This window comes from Rhinolophus sinicus, linkage group LG09 (genome assembly GCF_036562045.2).
Source record: "Rhinolophus sinicus isolate RSC01 linkage group LG09, ASM3656204v1, whole genome shotgun sequence".
Taxonomy (NCBI): Eukaryota; Metazoa; Chordata; class Mammalia; order Chiroptera; family Rhinolophidae; genus Rhinolophus; species Rhinolophus sinicus.
Window position 1 is genome coordinate 86,749,033 of NC_133758.1, and position 21,810 is coordinate 86,770,842.

The 21,810-nt window shown below is 39.7% G+C and overlaps 1 protein-coding gene across 2 annotated transcripts in view; it reads right to left on the reverse strand.

Moving 5' to 3' along the window:
* The window catches only part of SLC25A13 (solute carrier family 25 member 13), a 174,966-nt gene that overhangs the window by 42,553 nt on the left and 110,603 nt on the right, over window positions 1-21,810 (reverse strand). Inside the window, exons 10-13 of one of the 2 annotated variants that reach the window (XM_019729757.2) lie at window positions 19,195-19,282; window positions 18,547-18,705; window positions 6,282-6,334; window positions 4,534-4,614 (exon numbers count right to left, since the gene is read on the reverse strand). In XM_019729757.2, coding sequence (XP_019585316.2) covers window positions 4,534-4,614; window positions 6,282-6,334; window positions 18,547-18,705; window positions 19,195-19,282 — 381 coding nt within the window. The remainder of the gene's footprint in view (window positions 1-4,533; window positions 4,615-6,281; window positions 6,335-18,546; window positions 18,706-19,194; window positions 19,283-21,810) is intronic. The other variant, XM_019729758.2, reaches the window with a different exon arrangement.

A 21,810-nucleotide genomic window follows, 5' to 3' on the forward strand; every position in this document is an offset into this window, starting at 1 on the left:
CACAGAACCATGAGATAATAAACTGCTGTTTGAAGCCACTAAATTTTAGGATGATTTTATGTCGCAATAGATAACCAAAACACCTCTCCGCAATGATGGAAGAACACTGAAATCACTGCCATTAGGAAAGAGGGGAAGAGGATGGACAGTAAGCCAGATAGGGAGTACGTGTGTTGGCAGTGGGGAGGGTTACAATTTTAAATTTACTCGGTATTGGGCATGAGTTTAAATGAACAGGCTGAAGAAATGACTTTAGTCTAGGAAAGAAACCACAAAGTTACAAAAACCTTGGTTAAATAAATACACAGTTCCAACTATATTTACATAAAATCCTATAAATCCACACTTCTATAACAGACATACTCACGGTATGCCACATTATAGACTTTGAAAATAATATTCCCATTTACTATTCTGACAAGTGAAGCATGTGAGTTGCACTGATGGGAAAAAATGCAACGTGGGAGTGCTCTGAGTTGTTCCTCTGGCACTGGGTCAGACTGAAGCATCCAAAAGCAAACATTTATAGTGCTTAGGGATATACTCAGATGTAATGAAAAGTATAAAGACATGCATGGAAATGAAAAACACCAATTTCAGGATAGGGTTATCTCTTGGGAGATGAGAGAGCTAAAGGCTATTGGGACAGGTACGTGAAGGCCTCCACCTGCATTTGTCAAGTTTGACATCATAAGGTACCTGTTAGGTACATGGGTATTTGTATCCTTTTGTTCTTTAAAATCATGAAAATTAAGTGCAACTGAATGTGATGCAAAAAAAGATGAGTAACACAAACTTGGCTTAACAATGGTATCTGATACATGGCTATACAAACAGGCATAAAAATATCATGCATATGGCAATTACCATAATAATGGATATATAGGTGACAATATTAGGGTCACACTTACTTTCAGGGGAGAGCAAGTAAGACTGTTCTTCATGTTATGTTTTTTCCAATGGTGATATTCTCACCAATCCCTTTCAGCAGTGACATGAGCATATCAATTATTTATCCCACTTAAAATGAATATAAACTCCAATAAGAATTAGATATATTTATACATATATACACACACAAATGTGCATATATGTATCAATGGAAAAATACAGTGGGCCTATTATCAAAGGACCATTGTTCAAAAAGAATGTTCACTTATCTTTCCAAAAATTATTACAAAATACTATTATTTTTTATAGGTACGTAAGTACTTTTTAATAATATGAGCTTTATAAGACAGAGGTTCATACTTTTTTTCTGGTGAATATTATTTCATTTCTTTTCAATGTAGATTTTCATGCCAAATAAATTGATCATCATATTTCTATCTTCCTTGAAGCCAGTCATGGCACCATTTGTATTGTCTTATCTGATGACCTTAAGATCAAAGGATCACAAACGAAGGATCCCAGCCCCTCAGGATTTCAACCCTCTATTCCACTAGATGCGTAGAAGACAGTCAATACACACTTATTTTGTTGAACTAGGGTCTGCAACCTGTAGACCACGTGGCATTCATTACACGTTATGTTTTTCTTAAGGTAACAGCAACACAGCAAGAACAATGATATACTCAGAGACAATATGTCAGTTTTTAAAGTCACTGGGAACCTACTTGGAAACGAGTAGTGGTGACAGGCCCTCTCTCCTCTGCCCCATTTACTGAAAGCCTCTGCTGTCACTGACAGTGATCGCCAATCACATCTACAGGGGCTGAGCTCCTGACCCAAGAAAGGGGAAGGATAGAACGAAACAGAAGGTATATATATTTTGTGCAGAGACACCTGAGGGTCCAGACCCCTGTCAACACCTCCTACAACTTCTAGCCTAATTACAAAGTGGAAAACCAACTTATGGAAAAACACACACACAAGAACCTTTCAGACTTAGAATGTGTAGCCCCCAGTCTCGGCATCTAGTTTAGTCTTGAACTGTGCTAAATACATCACTACTGTTAAGTGTGAATCGACAAAAATGCTCAGAAAACTGAAACTGAATTTTTCACCGGGCTCTGAACTAAAACCAAATGTGCAAGAAATGAGTTGAAAAATAGTTAGATTTACCCTTGCACATGTGTCAATGAAACAGAAGAGTATTTTTTAATCTCTTCAGTTACAGAATTTTTATATAAAAATAAATTAATGAGTGGGATTAATTTTATTCCCTTTTTCCTCCAAAATCTTCCACCAAATATTTTTGTTGTTTTTCTAAAAAAGTATAAAATAAAACAGACTATTAGTTTAGCTAAGTGCTATGAAGGTTATGAGACAAAGACCTTCCCGCATATTTTCCGTTTTTGTAGAAAACAGATTACAAAACAGAAAAAGCCTTCTTCAAAGAAATGAGCACCTTTGATTACAAGTGCAAAAGTCAGCCATGTGTACTAATTCTCAGTAATAATGAAGCAAGGTGAGCTCCCCAGGGACTTAAAAGTCAAAGCCTGGAAATGCTTGGGTGAACTAAGAAGGGGAACTACTCATGTGACACAACTTTTCAAAACCCTTTGTATTCCCAATTGGACAGACAAGGCTGTGGAACTCAGAACGACTTTCTAAGGTGTGTGACTGGCTCAGGTGATGGGGAAAACTCTGTCAAAGCCTGCAAAGAGAGATGCTGCTGCTATTAAAAAAAATACAATGAAAATGGACACATCCACCCCACCACTCAGAGATCTAAAGGGGCCTGGATTGTTGGCTACCTACAGGATTGCTTACCTGAAAAATAAACTCTTACTTCTTAAAGCCATGACTGTAAAAGAAAAAAAAAAAAAAAAGGCAAAACAGGAGACTTGAAACACTGAGGACCACTGTCTACCAGCCTTTGAGATGAAGGATGGCAAACCTCATTTCACAGATATTTTAAGTAGCTGTAAAGCCCAAGTGGCTCCAATTTTAAGCCTGTGTTTAGATCAGTTTTGAAAAAGGGCTGCACCTCTTTACAATAACTAGGCACCACTTCTGATGCCAGTCTGGGCTTTGTGTTTGAAATGGGCAACCACAGATGAGAAAACAAGACCACCTACAGTAGATGATACATGCCACGACTGATCTCCTTGGCACCCAGACCCACGTGCAGGCAAAATGCTTGCATTAAAAAGAAAATAAACCTCAAGATTAATGCCAGAATCTTGAACAGTATCACATAATTAATTTCACATTTTAAATTCTTACACAGATAGATAATCATGCCTTTTCAGTAAGTTTAAAACCCATCTTTTAAAAAAAAAACACAAACCCACCTGACCTACTGAAATGCCCTGATACCTTGGGCCTCTTGGAATACCCTGCAGGACAAGCTAAATGCAGTCTATGGGTGTGCCTGTTTAAAATAAGAAATCTAGTTTCTCAAATGGAAACTGTAGCTTTTTTAAAATGAAGAGCAGTTTTTGCAACTCCTAATGTTCTTTTTGATTATTACTGTGTGTCCTTTTTATTTAGGACATTAAAGCCTCCCCTTTTCATCCTGAATGCTCCTAAAGTTACAGGACAAGGGGATCCTACCTGGCCGTCTATGACAGGTCAGTGATCAAACAGAAAGACAGGCAGGCAGTAGCCCAATTCCGTCCACCTCTTAAGAATCACCAGGAGCTAAGACTTAGCTCCTGCTAAATTCAAGGAACCCCCATTCATCGTTAGACAGGACAATACGCCCTTTCCAAACAAAGGTTTAATATTTCCAGGTATTTGCCCAGCTTCTAAACTCAATGAATTTCAAGGAAAGATTATTTTATGAATACCATTGCCTGAACAGAACAAGCTAATTAAAAAAAGTGACCTCATCTCTCTTATAAGAAAAGAAACATAGGTGTAGATGGAACATATACCAATATTGTATTGCCCTAGTGATCAAAGCCCGTTTATTTAACCAACCTTATCTTGAAGCACCATTCTTTGTATGAGTTTAATTTACTTAAAAAGTGTTTACATTCACATGAACAAACCTGTACATGAGATAAAACAAGACATGTTTTGCTGAGCTTAAGAACAAGATGCAGGTTGTTATCCATATAAAGAAATATTTATTCCAAGCGTTTTGACAATGCAGAGCGCACTCAGCCAGTTATTTCCCAGCATCCTTTTTCCAGAAGCACTGGGAAGCTTGAGGTGCTGCTGGCACTTGGGAGGTAAAGCAAAGCAGAGCTATGGCTGCTGACTTCAAACTACAAATTTTAGTGCCTGACCCAGCAGCGGGTGCCATGAAGAAAGAGGGTACTAAAAATTAACTTTAGAAAAAGTTAGCAAAGATTTTTCAAAGGCCAAATGCTTCTGCCACAAATGACATCTATTGCAGAATGAAATGCAGGCAAGGACGTTGAACAGGCATGTCTGAACAGGCAGTAAGAAAAGAAACATTTACCCTTCCACCTCAGGAATGGTTCTCCTGTCTAGGAAAAGCCGAGGTGCCCTAGTAGACGCTGCCCTTGCACAGGATCTGTGGTTGAACAGAAGCCTTAGTCCACACTTGTTTACCACAGTGGTGATATGTCTGTGAAACAAGTCTTGTCAACGAAAAGATCTGCAAAAGGTACTTACACAGCCTCCAGCAAGAATTTCTGCTGCAAGTGGGACCGAACCATCTTTGCGCATACATTTATCCCTCACAAAATCATTCACCTTGAAGAAAAATATTTATAGAAGCTGATGAAAAATATAAAGAAAGTCATTAAACACATATAAATATATGTCTGTAAATGTTAGTTTTTTCTGTCAGTTTATTAGAGTAATCACAAACTAAATAAATTAAAGATCTTAAAAGAGTTTGTTTGAGAAGTGCTCTCAATAGCACATGTATAGTTTTTAAAAGGTTACAAGTAGAGAAGGTGCCAAAAAAATGTATACATATTTTAAGAAAGGAAAAACCTATTAAAATTGTGGTACTCAATACATACAGATAACAAGAGATGAATACAAATCACGTTTGACTTCTGCAATTACAAGAGGTGCTCAAAGTGGTTACCATCAGCATCTAGACACTTCTGATTACAGCAAACTACTGCTTAAGCAACGTTGACCAAAGTGTCCACTTGTATACATTTTTTGGCACCCCTGGTATATATTATATAGATATACATTCCTGATATTTCAGGGTGAAAAAATTAAAAGATGGCTTACAAGCCTAAAATTCAAATATGTCCTGCAATTGTAACAGTATAAAAAGAGAGTCATATTGAAAATAGAGACAAAATGAAAACATACACTTTATCACTTAACAACTATCTTATAGGGTTTGATTAAAAATAACTTTCAAGTCTTCTAACAAGATTTAATCTAAAATAACACGCATCATTGAGATAAATTTGGCTGAGCGTATTTTTCAACTTAGTCAAAATTCAGCATCTAAAAATCTTCTCAAGGATTCTCAAAGAACATCAATAGCATTAATTAATTAATTAAGTATAATATTCTTAAAATGCTTATGTACGACAAGCAATTTTGAGGATCAATCATATGTGTTTGGAAGATACAAGCCAGAAAAGATTAGCTGTCCCAAGGTCATATAATAAGATGGTAAAAGAAGAAAACCAGGTACCAAGACTACACAGCTCAATCTAAAAGGAGAGCTTAGCTTTCTGGGCTGCATGTCCTTGGGGATGTGAATGCGATGTCCCTCCATTCCACACACACTGACTGAGCACCTACCATCTGCCAGGTGGGAGCCAGGCACTGGAGAAACAGCCTGACGTATCAGCTGCAACTAAAGCTCAGATCCCTCAACATATGGCTTTGGCAAATGCGTAGGGAATATGCCCTAAGCATGGATTCTGCAGACAGCATGTGTAATTCAATGAAGGCATGCTTTGGAGTCAGAAAAATCTGACTCTGAATTCCAGTTTTCCCACTCATAAATGGTGTGAACATAGGTAAATACTTAAACCTCACTTTCCTTATATGTAGACTGTGGGTCAGACTTTACTGGAGATTAAAAGAATAATAGATAAGACATGTAAAGGACCTAACATGGGAGGTATTGAAGGAAATTTAGCTGCTGCTGCCCCCACTACAACAATGATTGTGATGATGATGGTGATGACGATGGTGGTGATGGTGGTGGCGGTGGCTGTGGCAATCACCAAAAATCTTGTTCAAATTTATTATCTCATTTTTGGGTGTTCAGTGTTAAATGGAGGGAAAATGAAAGCAGTGTGGGGTGGGTGTCCTGTGTTCAAATCAGTTAGCACCTCTGAGGGAACACAAATCTGCTGTTTCACGTAAGAATATCTACTAGATTCTTGAGTATGTGCAAACTCCTTTAACAAGAAGCATCAACTCAAAAGACTTACTGTAAGTTTTATAGCCTTCTCTGGGGCAACTCCCAATAACTGTGGCAAAAGACCTAAAAAAACAAGGAAAAGTAGAAGTATATTAAATAAATTAGCATCAACTAAACAAATGCACAGCTCCATCTAAAAACCGGGGTAATCCTTGCTGCAATTTTATGCTATTACCTTTAATGAGAATATTCAAAATGGAATGTTTAAGCACTAATGTCTAACAGCCATAGCAGGCCCAAGTAAATTCCCTCTCACATCATGGATTGTTCTCACCTTGGGAAAATCAACAGTATTAGTGATAATAGGAAATCTCATGATTCCATTGTCAAGTTTGCTCTTTTCCTTCCTGCCTCTTAAATAAGTATACTTTAGTGAATATATTATTTTTTGCTAACACTTTTCTCATCCTCTCTGCCCCCAAATGTCCATAGTTTGGCCATTCATTCATGTAACCACTATAACTTGGTGACAAGCACAAGAGAAACAAGATTCTCCCTCTGTCCGGTGTCAGATGGAAGGAGGGAGGGGAAAGGCCTTTTTGAAGAAGTAACCATTGGGGAAATCTGCATTCCAGGACAGCGAACAGATAGGACAAAGAAAGCGGAGTAGGAACACCTGGGTAGAGATGAGGACACCTGTGGAGAGTAACGGGTTTGGGGCGGAAAGTGAGAAGCTCTGTTTTGCACATGGTGGGATGAGTGGGAATTAGTAAGAATCAGAGCACAAGGGGGAGGTGTGGCCTTTGACTGGAAAGGCAGTTACAACAGAAGTGGACCTACATATCTGAACAAAAAAAAAAATGTTATCGTTTCCATTTGTTTTAAGAGAATAAAATCAAAGACAGGTGCTTTTTCTTGGAAACACACAGTAAGCTAACCCTGAGAATATATTGCATACATATAATCAGAATATATTGTTCTCTGTGGCATACTGCTGCCCTTGAGAGGGGCTTCACGGTGTTATCCTGCATACGTACAATTTTCTCATTCATCTATAGCAGAAGGTCCACTGGCAGCGTCTTCTGAGAAACCAGCCCTGCCCACACCATCCTCCTGAAGCAGCAGCCTGCGGCCCAAAGTCACTAGCTCTGGGACGGTATGTATCAGCCTACAGGTGTTTAAGTAAGTAGCATAAGGTTTCACACACAGTTTGAGCTTATTGTAAAGACAGACAGACAGACAGATCAAGCAATGGGACAGCTCTGGGCCTCTTTCTCACATCACAGCAATCTGCTCCAGTTGGATGTTCCGCCCTTTAGACAGGACCCAAGCATCCATCCACCAAGCTCCCCACCATGCCCTAATGCTGACAAAACAATGAAGACAAGTGCCAGCCGTCATTCATCATTTTTCTGGCTCTGTTGATAACCTCACAATAGAGGAATGTTTCTTTGTACCCATGGCTCTACAAAAAGAGGGAAACTAAGCAGAACAAGACAGTTTCATGTTTTAAGATAAAGGAGAGAAAGGTCATTTTGTTGTGGAACTAAATGATGGTGAGCATGCTAATACTAATGCAAATTTTCTTAAAAAACAGCTAACATTATTTATTATGTATCAGGCACCATTTTAAGGACTTTACCAGCTCATTTAATCCTCATAACCACCCTACAGAGAGGAAACTGAGGCATACAGAGATTAAGTAATTTGGACTAAATTATCCAGATGACAAATGGCGAGACTGGGATTCAAACCTAAGGCCTCATACTGAAGAACCTATGCTTTTAGAGAACACTCACTTCTGTCCTGTGCCTAATACGCAAACAGGTATCTGCCTCTCGCACTCATACATAACCTGCCTGGATCCCATAAACATTTGAGTTTGCAACGTCTTCTCTAGGCAGCCATATTTTGAGCCTGCTTCATCCCCAGGGCCACAGCTAACTAGACGAAGGGGACACCTAAAAGACACAGCCAATGAGTTCAGCAACCTGGGCCCTAGGACCTAGTACCGAAAGGGGAGCTAGCCAGATCCTTCTCCCAGGAGCATGACAGAGTCCTTAGTTGATAAATCAATTTAACACAGAGGCATAAACTGAGACGATGCCATGTGGAGTGGGGAAAGCAGCCAGTTGAAGCCATGTGTGCACTAATGCCCTGAGGAAGGAGAAACCATGAACATGAAAAGGAAGTGGGTTGGCGGAGAGAAGAGAATGTGGAGCAAATGGAGTGGAGACCCCACAGGGAGAGGGCACACAGCCCATGAAAAGTGAACAGGTGGAAGAGCCGACCTTGACCATCTTCTGGGCCCAGAGGCCAAGTTCCAATGAACCTTCTGCCTTGGGGTCCCTATGAGATCTCTGCCTTCTTTCTCGTGCACGTGAACGCTTACCAAAAGTTCCCCTGTGCTTCTGCTAACTTGAGTAGGACTATGTTCTTTATAATCTGAACAAACCAAAGCAGCACAGAAAACGTGACTATGAAATCACCCGGGCAAAGCACGTGCTCTAATTCAAAGTAAGCGCTCTCTCCGCCTAAACTACACTCACTTATTAATCTTTTACTTGTACCACATGAGATAATGTGATATCTACAATATGACAAGAAAGGCTTTATTATTACTTTATGAAAGTGCAGCATTAATTTCTACTAGTAAAATGCATGGATTAAACGACATCTTAACATTCACAATTTCCATTTTTCTCTCTGCATTCAGGTCAAGTGCCAAAATGTTTAAATATTTACTTGCTAGATGTATTTTTCTCATCACTAAATTGTATACCCAAACCATGGATGGGTTGAAAGCACTGTGATTTAAATGATCTCTTGTCTCTATAACTACCCTGTGACAGTCTTTTTAAAAGACTAATAAAAAACTGCCCACAGAGCCAAATGACTACAGCGGTGGATATAATCACTTCAGCCAGCCTTTTAAGCTACTGAGATTTGTCTTTCTCACTATAAATGTACTAATGCACTGTGAACAGCAAAAAACAAAAGGGAAAACCGTATATTTAAGACTAACCATAGGACAGCAAATATTTATTTGTTCAGCAAACACTTAACAGATGCCTTTTTGTGCCTGGAAGTGGAAAGAACTGGAATGAACACAGTAAGATCTGCACCGTCCCCTGGAGATAATCTCAGTTTAGAACAAAAGGAAACCCTAAGTGTCTCTGTGTGCCTGAGACAGGGAACAAGCCACCTACACACAGAGTGGTGAGTAACATAGCGCAGGGACCTCAAAGTACTATGGGAACACAGTGGAAGGAACCACTTGTTCTACCTGCAAGAAGGAGAAAAGCAGCAAAGAAGAAGAAGCGGAGATACTTGACCTGGATCCTTAAGAATATGCAGAGACTCAGAGGGGATAAGACACAGGACTTAGAATGGAGGGTAAGGTGGTCTGGGCAGAGGGAATAGCGTGCGCAATGGCACCAAAAATCTCAAGATCATGGCACATTTAGGGCCGGGGCAAGATTACTGGAGGCTAGGGTTAGGTCAGACTTTGAAATAATTAACAGTACTGATAATGCCAACATCCAGTCTTTGGGGGCACTTACTATACACCAAGCACTACTCTCTGTGCTTCATGTGGATCAAAACATTTAATCCACACAACAATAAATCAACACCAATAAATCAGTGCATGTTATTTTTGTCCCCATCAACAGATGAAGAAACTGAGGCAGACCTCAAGGAACCTGCCCAAGATTACTCAGCTGTCAGATGGGGTTGGGGTGGGGTTCCACCCAGGTGGTCTGGCTCTCGGGGTGCTCTTACCTGGTACACTGCACTATTTCTCTCCCAGGCCACACTAAAGAGCTTGGACGGAATTCTGTAGATGCATGGGGTGGGTGGCTTTTAAAGTGTAAAATTTAAAAGTAAAATGTTCTAGAGGCAGATAAAAGATGGTAAAGGTAGAGACTCACGGCTGGCAGAGTAATTAGGAGGTTAAAAGTAATATAATCAGAGGCCCCAAGTTTCATTATATTAAATTTTTTTTAAATTGGGGAATATTGGGGGACAGTGTGTTTCTCCAGGGCCCATCAGCTCCAAGTCGTTATCCTTCAATCTATTTGTGGAGGGCACAGCTCAGCTCAAAGTCCAGTCGCCATTTTCAATCTTTAGTTGCAGGGGGTGCAGCCCACCATCCCCTGTGGGAATCAAACTGGCAACCCTGTTGTTCCGAGCTCGAGCTCTAACCAACTGAGCCATCCAGCCGCCCCTTTACCATGTTAATTGAATAACTTCACCTTGATAAGAATAAAACCAAAGTACATATCCATTCCTATGACCTGGGCCAGATATTGGTACTCAGGGGGTAACAGGGTAAGTACCATTCTTGTGGTGACTACCCTGGCTCAGTAGGGAAACAAAGGCTGCTATGGGTGACAATCTGAGTGCCACCACAGATGTGGGCCTGGACACCCTTTATCCTGGGTATATGGCCTTGGGGAGAGGTCATGATCTGTAGGACAATGAAAAGTCACAGAGGTGGGAATTTCAACAACCCTCCTGGTTCCTTGACTTGGGGGGGGAGGGGGGGCGTGGCTTAGTAAAGCCTGTAACAGCCAGTCTTGTTAAGGCACTTCAACACCATCACACTGAAGTCTAAAGCACATATATGTTTGACATCTGGGTAACTAAGAAGAAAAATTAGGCTTCTAATATAAGATGTTTCTGTTGGATTCTGGAAATTCATTTTAACCATTAGAAACAGAGAATGGATGCGAGTGTTGTTTCTAACTTGTCAAAACAGCAGTCTATTTTCCAACTGCCCCATATGAAATTTATTAGTGTGGTTAGTTTTCTAATCTTCTCATTTTAGTTCAGCTCCATCAGCACATATGGCAATGCTTCCTTGGCAAACTTTACCAGAAGGCTGCTAATGCGAGAAAAGATTTACAGGGTACAATATTAATATAGTATTTTGTCTTCAAATTTCATGGGTTTGAGATATAAATCACACTATCCCCTTTGATTCCAGTCCCTTGTGCAGCCCAATGAGAACTGAGCTAGAAGTATGGGGACTAAGCCCTCATCGGGAACCTCCAACTCAGCGTCAGATAGCCCCCCAAAAGGAGCAGTGTGCTGGATCCGAGGGCTATGTTATTCTTTACTTAAAAACTTATTAGAAATGTATTCTAGAATCTCAGAGTAGGGAAATGCTTTGAAAGAAACTCATTAACAAAGCTGGCCTAATTAAAACTATTCCTTTTCAATGGCTTGGCAACAAAATAAATGGTTTGGAGCACAGGTTCTGGAGGTAGCCAGACCTGGGCTGGAATCCTAGGTCTGTACCTCCTTCATGCTGAATGATGGTGGGATGTTATTCTTTGAACTCTACGTTCCTCACAGGTAAACCAAGGATGCTAATTATGCCTCATTGATTTATATTGTGATAATTATGAGTAAATGGATACAAAGAGCCAGACACTGTTCACAACCTATCTGATGTATTAGAAAATGTGATGTTTCTTTCTAACTATCTGTTCAAGGTACATCCTCTATTCTCTTCTTGCTTACAAGAGGCAACACAGCCTGAGTAACGTTCACAGTCCAGAAGCAGGTAAAGAGTACAGATGGTCCCCGACTTTATGATGGTTTGACTTTACTATGGTGTGAAAATGACAAGCACTCAGCAGAAACTGACTAGGCAAAGCTCTGAGGTTCCGTTGCTTAGGTGCATTAAATGCATTTTCGACTTACTGGTATTTTCAATTTATGATGATGGGTTTATTGGACTGTTAATGCCATCACAAGTCGAGGGGCACGTGTATAATGCTGCTGCTCCTATGGCATTAGGCCCGTCCTTAGAAGAGCTGTCCCCAAGCAGTGAGGGCACCTCTCATCTGACGGTGTCTACTGGCCCCACTTACTGTGGGCAACGATAAGAAAATAGCACAGACATAACAACACACCTTCACCTATGTTTTTAAGCTAACATGAAATGTTTTCATTAAGAAATTAAACATTTCTCAACCTCTGATGCTAAGCAATTCTTTACAGTGTAATTTCTGCTGAGCGGCAGAAGAGCCAGGTGGTAAAAAGCATGGAGTCTGGAGTCAGGCTGCTAAGTTTGAATTTTGACTCTGTTATTTATTAGCTGTGCAATTGTGGGCAAGTTATACTACACTTTGTACCTTAGTGTTCACATCTGTAAAATGGGGATAAACACAGAACCACCTCCACAGGGTAGCTTGAAGATGAAAGGAATTTACATGAAGCCCTCAGAACAGTGCCAAGCTCATAGTAAGTACCACAGAGTGCTTTGTTGTTGTCGTTTATTTTTGTCTTCCTTCATCAACATCACCATCATCACTATCCACCTCTTCCTTTCTGGGAACTGGAATCTAGAGAGGCTGAGCAGCTTTTCCCAAGTCACTAACTATTTGGGGACTATGCAGAGGCCCACAGAGGTGAACTCACTACCCTCAAACCAGGACTCTGTATCCCCTACTGCTCAGCTTTTTCCTCTTCACTCCTGTGGACTTACTGTTTCAACTTCCTTCTCTAATCCAGAGGCACTTCTTCCAGCCAAGACGGTTCCAGAACGTCGCTGTGGGCTGGGCTCACGCTGGACTAGCACCCTGCACTGACTGGCTCTTTCACATAACAAAAGGAGGGTGGCTATGTGTGGGCATCCACATCATGCCTCCACCTCTCTCCCTCCAGGTCCCGAATACCAGGCTCTTTAAAACACGAAAGGCACCGCATGGCAGAGCCAAGCTGTAGGTTATGACCTGGTGAACAAGTGCGAGTCAGAGAATCCACTGGGCACGAGGCTCAGGGAAAGCAGCGGGTCAGCAGCCAGGCTGACGGGCCAGCGACCAGTGTAACCACAGTGTGGCGGGTGTCCCAAGAGACTGCGCTGGACAAGACAAGCAGGAGCGTAGATGGTGAGAGGCGACACCAGAGAAGAAACTCTGGAACTAAGGCAGCATTTCTGTTTTACGTCAGACAAAAACAAGCTCAGGAGTAGCCAGCCCAGCCCTGAGAAAGGTAACTTAGAGCACCTAAAATAGGGGAGCAGGCATTCAGGGCAGAGACAAGCAGTAGTTTGGTCAGGGAAATTAATGCACAGGATACCCCTATCCTTATAGCTCGAGCCACATCCAGCACTTTTTGGGTTCTCTAGTTTCAACCCGGAGGCAACTCCTCCAGTGTTAAATTCTTACCCTCCTGACCTCACCATTGAGGGCACTACACTTGCCCCCATCTTCCCAGAGAGCCCTCCTTGCTTTCAACATCAGATTAACCTTCATTCTGAAGCTATCAGCACTCTGCGCGCCCTGCCTCACAGCTTTTATTCCTGCTCCTATTTCCATGGCCTTCTCTCCTCACTTGTTCAGGCATTCTTTCCTCCCTCCTCCTTTTCCCATTTGTCTGTCCGCTTTTGACTCATATTGCCCTGAGGCATGAGGCATTTCCACCCTCCCAACGACACTATCCCCTTTCACAGCCCTCATTCAATCCAGTTCTTCACCCCAAGGTGACTGTACGTGGAGCTGGAGAATGGGGGAGGGAGGCACAATGGCAGATACTAAGATTTAAATGCTTGTTTATGTGGGTTAAATGCTTTACTCAAAATGTCAAGAACCATCTGTCATCTTAGCTATGGCTCAGGATGCTTTCGGGAGACGGAGTGGTAAAGTGTAAATTAATGATACTGATTATGGTCTAGAAAAAATTTAGTTCCTTCGGCTATTCCTCTATTTAGGGCGGTGGGGGGGACTTTCTAGAAGTGACAATGATTGGGAAGAAGGATCATACCCTTTCCTTCAGTTTTTCCCTCTGGTGTACGGCACCTTTCAGAGTCCTGGTTTCTTGCTCTTCTACCTAAACTCTTTCCTTGGTGCTGAGGTTTAATCTAGTTCCCTCGTTTCAGTCTCAGCAACAGCAGCAGCGAGTTATAAACCATCAATCTTGGGAACTAATTCATTCATTAATCTTCTTTTCTCCAGGCTACGTCTAGTTGCATCTTTCTGTCACCTTTCCCAATTTTCTAAGGTCATCATTGTTCTCATCCAGCCCTCTGAAGCGTCTGACAATTGTCCTACACACCCGATTTCAAGGTAGTGTTACTTTATCTCCTACTTTAATGCCCTGTGCTCACAGAAGATTTCTGGAGACTTGATTACCCAGCTCATGGTCTGCCCAAATCTTTTGTTCATTTCTGTTTGGTCTCCTATAACCAAACATCTGCCTTTTGATCTTTTCACAGCTTAATAACCTCAAAGAAAATATGCAGAAATTGACCAAGAATACAAAACGTGAACCAACCCATTTTGCACTCATTAGAAGCTTCAGTGGACATGGATGGACACCCATGATTCAGTCAAGTTTGTGGATTCACTTGTTTGTTCCAAGATGCATGCCTTCTTAAGTTATGCCAACGAGGGTTGCAGAAACTCCATTTTATTTCAGTGCTGGAATTTTTAAATTTATTTTTATCCACAAGAATTATGCAAGAAGGAATCTCACTGTGGATCATATAATTTGGATACTCCCTTCTATAGAACCATTAACTACAAGAAGAGACTTAGCTTAAACTAGCTGTCGGACAAAACTTCCTTCTAGAATGCAAATGTATCAATAACTTCCTGAGATATCACTACAATATCCTCTAGATGTCACCTTGAGAACATTCCAGGATGGAAGATGACTGCTTTTACACCACACAGACAACCTGAAATTGACATATTTAAAACTTTATAAGCCTGAATCAATTGGCTTATAAATAAAACTTTGTGTTTTTTGCCAATTACCTCAAAGATAAAGTAATGCTCAAAATTAAGTTTAATTCATGAAATGATCTAATTTCTCTTTTTGGCAGATTATTTTATGGCTTCTCCCTCCAATAGAAATAAAAACCAAAACCTTCCGCTAAGAAGTATTAGAAGTATTTCTCATGGATCCTGATTTCTCTTGGATCCATCTTTCTCCCCAAGGTCCTCCCCAAAACATTTTTCCAATTTCTAAGGCTACTCATCTGTTTACCTGTAGTATCTAAGGAAGGAGAGAGCAGCAAAGCTTAAAGACAGAAATTAGTTATTCCTGGAACATTCAGAGCATTTAATTATGGATGATTACCCAATCAATTGTTTCTCTTTAATATGCCAAGTCTAGAGCAGGCCAATAACTGACTCATTCGGTCATGCGGTTCATTCAAACCAAATGAGCTGTCAGGTAATTCATTAAGGATTTTAAACACCTGACTGCATTAAATCAATCTGAAGACTGGGGAAGAAACAGAGGAAGACTTTTACAAGTAACTTCAGAGAGATCTGGATTATCTCAGGTGTTATTTCCTTTAATACAGATAGACTTGGCCTGGAGACCTGATTTTCGAAAATTATACAAAAACCTAGGAAAATCAACCACTTTCTTGTAAAGAATATAGTCTGCATTACAGAGAAGGTTTGCCGAGTCAGTCTCATAGGATTTCTAAGGGGATCTCTTCTAACAACCAAACCTTACCCTCCCCCTAAATAAGAGACTCCCAGAGACCAAGAAACCCAGAAATATGAAGAATAAAGACCTAAGCAACCGCAGTATTAAAATCACATGTGGCATCCTGCGGCACGGGATTTGATGTCTACTGAAGACCATCACTAACAACCCCAGCTGGGTTATCTATCTCCTTTGGCCTAGAGGGCAGTGGTTCTAATGTGCGCCCAGATTACGAATGGATAACTTCCAGGACCGTGTACAGACGCTGGCCACTGCCAGAGAAAAGGAACAGAAAAACAAGTTGTGCTGGAGTGATGAAAGAGTTCTTTAAAAAGAACCTTCATTCTAGTAGTTCCATGAGAACTTAATTCTGCAAAACAGCTTCCCTTAAGGGATCTGTATTCTTTTTAGAAGAAGGAAAATGAGAGAGAGAGAGAGAGAGAGAGAGAGAGAGAGAGAGAGAGAGAGAGAGAGGCTTATTAACTTTATAATAAGGATACATGGTGCAATCACCTTCTTTCAAGACCAACTGCCACTTTTTCCCCCCCCAAAATACACATACAGATAATTTTAAAATAGGGAAGAGACCTTACTTATGCAACATTCCTAAATTATACTTTTCAGGAAGTATTAGCAATTATCTATGTCTTGATGCAGAAAATTACATATTAAGCAAAATTCCAGAGTAGGAAAAAATATGCTCAATATTTCAAAACATGTTTATAAATTAGAGATGTAGTCTGACACCCTCTCAAATATTGCTAGGTGAAGCATTACCACAGCAATTCTAAACTCTCAAAATTTAAATCGAACAGTTTTCCTTGGGAACAATAAAATTTTTAAATAAAAATTACATTTAATGCAAAATTTATAGTCAAAGGATCACACATAGGGTGTTTTATATCTTGACTTTATAATCAAAGGTTAGAATACTGATTCTCAGAAATACTTCAGGTCTTTTTGTTTCTATTATAATTTTTTGTTAGAAATGATGGTTCCCATTTTCAAGTGATCTCACTTTTGCCTAATGATAAACATTTACAAATATATAGTTACATACACTTATTAATTTATGATTATGTGCAAGGCACTAAAGGGAATTGGTCCCCAACCAATCAAGGCTAGGAATAAGTCATTTTTTGAAGAAAGACAGTACAACATGTTTTTAAAACTCGAGCTGCCAATCATCTCTTTGCTCTCAAGATCCAAATTATAGAACAGAGCTAAACAATTTTACAGTAAATCTTTTGTTTTAAAATCATCTACTAGAAAAGATAGAAATCAGGGAGAAAGGAACATAGGTGACTCCCAGAACTAATCTTCTATTCACAGTCTACTTACCATCATCCTCTGACAGAGAACCCCTTAGGGTTCAGGCACCCAAAACAGCTTAGATAAATGGCGATTTCTAAACCAGGGAAAGGGTAAGGAGCTGCCTCTTTGGTGTTCAAAGTGAGCCTCCATCTCTATCTAATAGGCCACTCACTCCCCCTTCCCTGAGGAGCTACAACCAGTCACTCCCACCTCCAGATATAATAACTTCAACAGCGAGAGGTTTGTGGCATGGCCCATATTAGCTCAGCGCTCAGGACTCAGGTACACTTTAAGCTATTCTGTCCACAGGGTCAAAAGGCCGGGTTGAGGAAAGAAATCCAGATGCAACCAAGAATCAAGACCTGCCAGGTGTGGTCCAAGAGGAAAGAGAAAGGACTTAAAATTAAAAACAAACCCAGTCAACATAAACACATTAAAGATATTCAGCAGGACAAAAGGTATTTTTTACTATTCTCAAAGCACCCCTGTCATTTAATGCAACACCAAAGAAAGCCCATAAAAGCAGTTTGTGAAGCAACACCCAGGCTCAGACGTCTGTCCGACATGAAGCGCAAGCCCTCTCTGCAGAAGACAACCCAGATGAACAGGTAAGGTGGTTGCCTTTACCTGAATCACCGAGAAGCAGGAACTGTGACATTAACCTTGTACTACTTGGGAGACATTTCATTTGCCAGGTTGGTTGTCACAGGAGGTAAAAGTATTTCAAATGGAAGGCAGTGACCCAGTAAGGGTCATCATCAATCACCTGGGGTCAAAGACCTTCCCAATTGTCAGAAGAGGCGAGGGGTGAGGGAACAGGGCAGGGAAAAGATCAAAAGGCCTTTGATGGGGTTATCTACTACACAATAGAACCTGCAAAATGGAACTTCTCTGGAGTTTGAAACCTCCTAGTTTCTAAGGTGAGAGATTTCAAGAAAGGTCTGTTTTTTCCTTTTTTTTAACATGGGTGTTTAAGATGAAGATGAGTCAGCAGATGGCAGAAGAGGTCTAGAGGTACAGGTTTACCTGGCTGCAGTTCAAATCTGTCTCCGCTGAGCACTAAATACTATTTTCTTCTAGAGCAAGCACTGGTTAAGGGAAAGGAGGGAAGACCCCACCAGCTTTGCAGTCGCCAAATGGCAAGGGGGCTCAGCTCAACCTGCATTGCAATACTGTATTTTAGCTGATGCAAACACACTCGCTTCTCTTCTCTTTGTAGAGGACAATCACACAGAGAGATTGGGAAATAAAGTAATGTCTCTTTAGGCCAATGCCAATGGGTCTGTGGGATTCTTTCTATGAACGATAAAAACTCACTGAAGATGCTTATAAACAACGATTTTAAGAAATAAAACGTACTACAGAGTAATACAAACGGCTTTCAGGTTATGGGCTGTTTTGATTAGCTATGCTCTGCATGCCTCCAGCCTACTCCCATTAGCATGGATAATTGAGAATCTGCTGCATTTCTGTTTTAAAGCAGTGTGTCTTTAATCCATTCAGATGGAAAAACCAAACCTCTGACTATTATTTCACCTTACAGGAACTTAGCACATGGCACTAACCTCTATACAGTCCAAAGAAGCCTTCGTAGCGTAGCACTTTCTTAAAACAGTCAAAGCTGTTTTTATACATAAGTTCTCCCACAAAAGAGCCAGTGGATCGTTGGTTCTGCATTCGAGTTTTCACAAGATCGATAGGATACACGGCAGTGGCTCCCACAGCTACAATGAAATAATACCAACATTTCAGAAGGATTTAAGTTCCGTCATGGAAAAGGGGGGAGGTGGTTAAGTCAAAGAGAAGACTGACAAGAGAAAGAAACAAATTTTGCATGTACAGATTTTAAAACTGTACTAACTTTCTGTACTCTTAATAAACAATTGTGGAATTCCATTACTCTCCTGAAAAAAAAGACACCATAGACAGTTTTAAAAGGGCACGTCACTAGAGCCTAACCTCATTGTTAACCTGTCTGTAGAAAGCTTATCTGCAGATAAACAAGAGAAAAAAGCCACTTCTAAGACTGTGATCATGGGCAGGTATGGAAAAAGCAGTTCCCTTTGTTGTTGTCCCATCTCAGGTACGGACAGGTGACTGGCTTATGGAAAGACTTGAGAAGTCTCTGTCCTTTTTAATATTTCAAGATGGAACATCAGAGAAAAAACAAGACAATAATAAAAATGAAAAATTTGCACTCATCCTTGACTTACCTCCAGCAATAGAACCCAGACCAAATCTGTAGGCTGACTCTGCAACTTGTAGGTGGACTGGTCTAGATGAATCAACTGAGGCCTTCTTCTTTGCACGCACAGGAATTGGAGGACAGAAAGGAGATAAAAAAAGGAGACAGAACAAAAATGAACATGTATTATTTTTAAAAATTACCCACCGGTTTCTAAATTCGTGATACAACTAAAATGCCAACAAGGAAAGTAGAGTTAGATTCAGTAAGTTTTTATTAAGAAAAAGTTATTATTGTTATTAATGTTTAAAATCAAATTTGAACACAATGAAAGCCATTTTGTCTCAAAAACAATGTTATGAACCTATTTTCCAACGTTGAATTCTTACGAGTGATCAAAGAGATATAAATTTAAAAATAGGAATGAGACACCATTCTGCATCAATCAAATTGGTAGGTTTTGGATTTGTTTTTGTTTGTTTGTTTTTTTAATGGCAATACCTCGCCTGGCAAGAGTTGATAAAAAACAGAGCTTCTCAAACCTGGTACTTAATCAAACCTGGTATTTAATCAAACCTGGTGTATAAACTGATGGGAAACTTGGTTAATATACACCCAAATCCTTAATATGTACATAACCTCTGACCCTGCAGTTCTACTTAGAAAAAGTTAGTCTAAAATATAATTGTGTATGTAAACATGGATCAAGCTATAAGAATGTTAAAAAGTGGTACTGTTTTATAAGAGCAAAAACTCTGAGAATAACCTCAATGTCTAATGAGAAAGGATCAGTTAAATATAATGCTATAGCCTTAGAACAAAATAGTACATCATAAAAATGATATAGTAAAAGAATATTTGCTCTTAAAAATGCTCATAAGGTATTATAAGTGAAAATAGGTTAAAAAAACCATGGTGGGTAGACAGGTATTCATGATATGATTCTCTTTACCTTTTTAAATACCTGAAATACTTCATAATCTTTAAAAACCAATGTTTAAGACTACTGCAATATGTTATTTTTTTATGAAAATTATTTGTGGGTATATATATACATATAAAAATAATAGTAACATTTTGGCTACCCTACCACCAAGAGATATTCAAAATGTTTACTGTGGCTACAACTAAGTGGTTATATTATTGTTACTTTTTCCTCTTTTTTTTTGGTCCATCTTTTCTAAATTCGCATTTCAGGCCACTGAGGGGTTGCACCTCTCTGTCTATAGAGTTGTCACATGAGGGTGGCATATAGTAAATTTTTTCTTTTTTCAAAAAAAAACCCACGATAATTAAAATTGATGAACAATGAAAAGAATTACCAACTCCAGCTATCAACCCACTGAATTTCAGTTGTTGCCAACGTAACACAATTCTAATAGAGTACGATAAGTTGAAATCTCCTTCAGTCACTTCACTTAAAATAGCTTTACCATAAGGTAAGGGGGGTGGGGGCTGGGAGATGAGGGTAAGGGGGATCAAATATATGGTGATGGAAGGAGAACTGACTCTGGGTGGTGAACACACAATGGGATTTACAGATGATGTAATACAGAATTGTACACCTGAAATCTATGTAATTTTACTAACAATTGTCACCCCAATAAATTTCAATAAATAAATAAATAAAATTTAAAAAAAGAAAAAAAATAGCTTTACATAGAAATATGCATCTTTAAGAATATAAAACATTTCTTTTGCAAATTGCATAGTGTGTTTCCAACTCTATCCCTGTATAGATAGATATCAATAGTAATTTCATTTTGACAGGTGCATCCATAAATAAGGCACTATTTTATTCATATGGCTACAAATGTACAATACAAATGAACATACAAAACAAAAGACTAACAGAAACAAAGAACAAACATGGTGGGGGAGGAGGGATGGGTGAAAAGATAAAGGGGAATATGGCCAATCACAGAGACGGACACAGTGTGGGGAGTTCACTGTATGATATCTAAATATCGAATCACTATGTTGTACACCTGACACTAATATAATATTGTATGCAAACTATATGTTTAAAAAAAGGACCAAAAAAATGGAATACCATACTTAGAAAGGTTCTAGCATAAAAATAACAAGTGGAAATACTTTGAAAATAATGGAGGCAACCTACCACGATCACTAATTCTTCATTTAAAAGATGAAATACATGAACCCTCAGACTTTTATCTAACTTTTCTGAAGCTAGAAATGTAGCATGCTCATGAAATAAGAATGATTCCTGTTCTTGCATTCTTCTGTCAAGGATCAGTGTTAGCACTGGGCCTACCAGGTGGATGACCTCTGTTGCTTGAGTCTTTCAAAGTTGTCTGGCCCACTGGGGTTCACAGAGTAAAGAATATTCCAGGCAAGGCCATTGTGAATTGCTCTAAACCTCTAAGCAGCAGTCAGTCATTTCCCACTGTAAATCTCATCAACCTCCTCTAACCCTTTCATGGCCAGTAATCAAAAAGCACCCATCACAAACTCTCATAAGCTTCAGAGGGCATAAAGGAAAAATTGTGGGATACTCCTGGCAAAAGGAGAACAGGAGAGAACATAAAAAAAAAAAAAAAAAAAGTCTCTGCGTTTTCCTAATCTCAAAATTTCTACAACAACTTGTAGCATAGACACTAGTAAGCAGCGTTTTGAAATC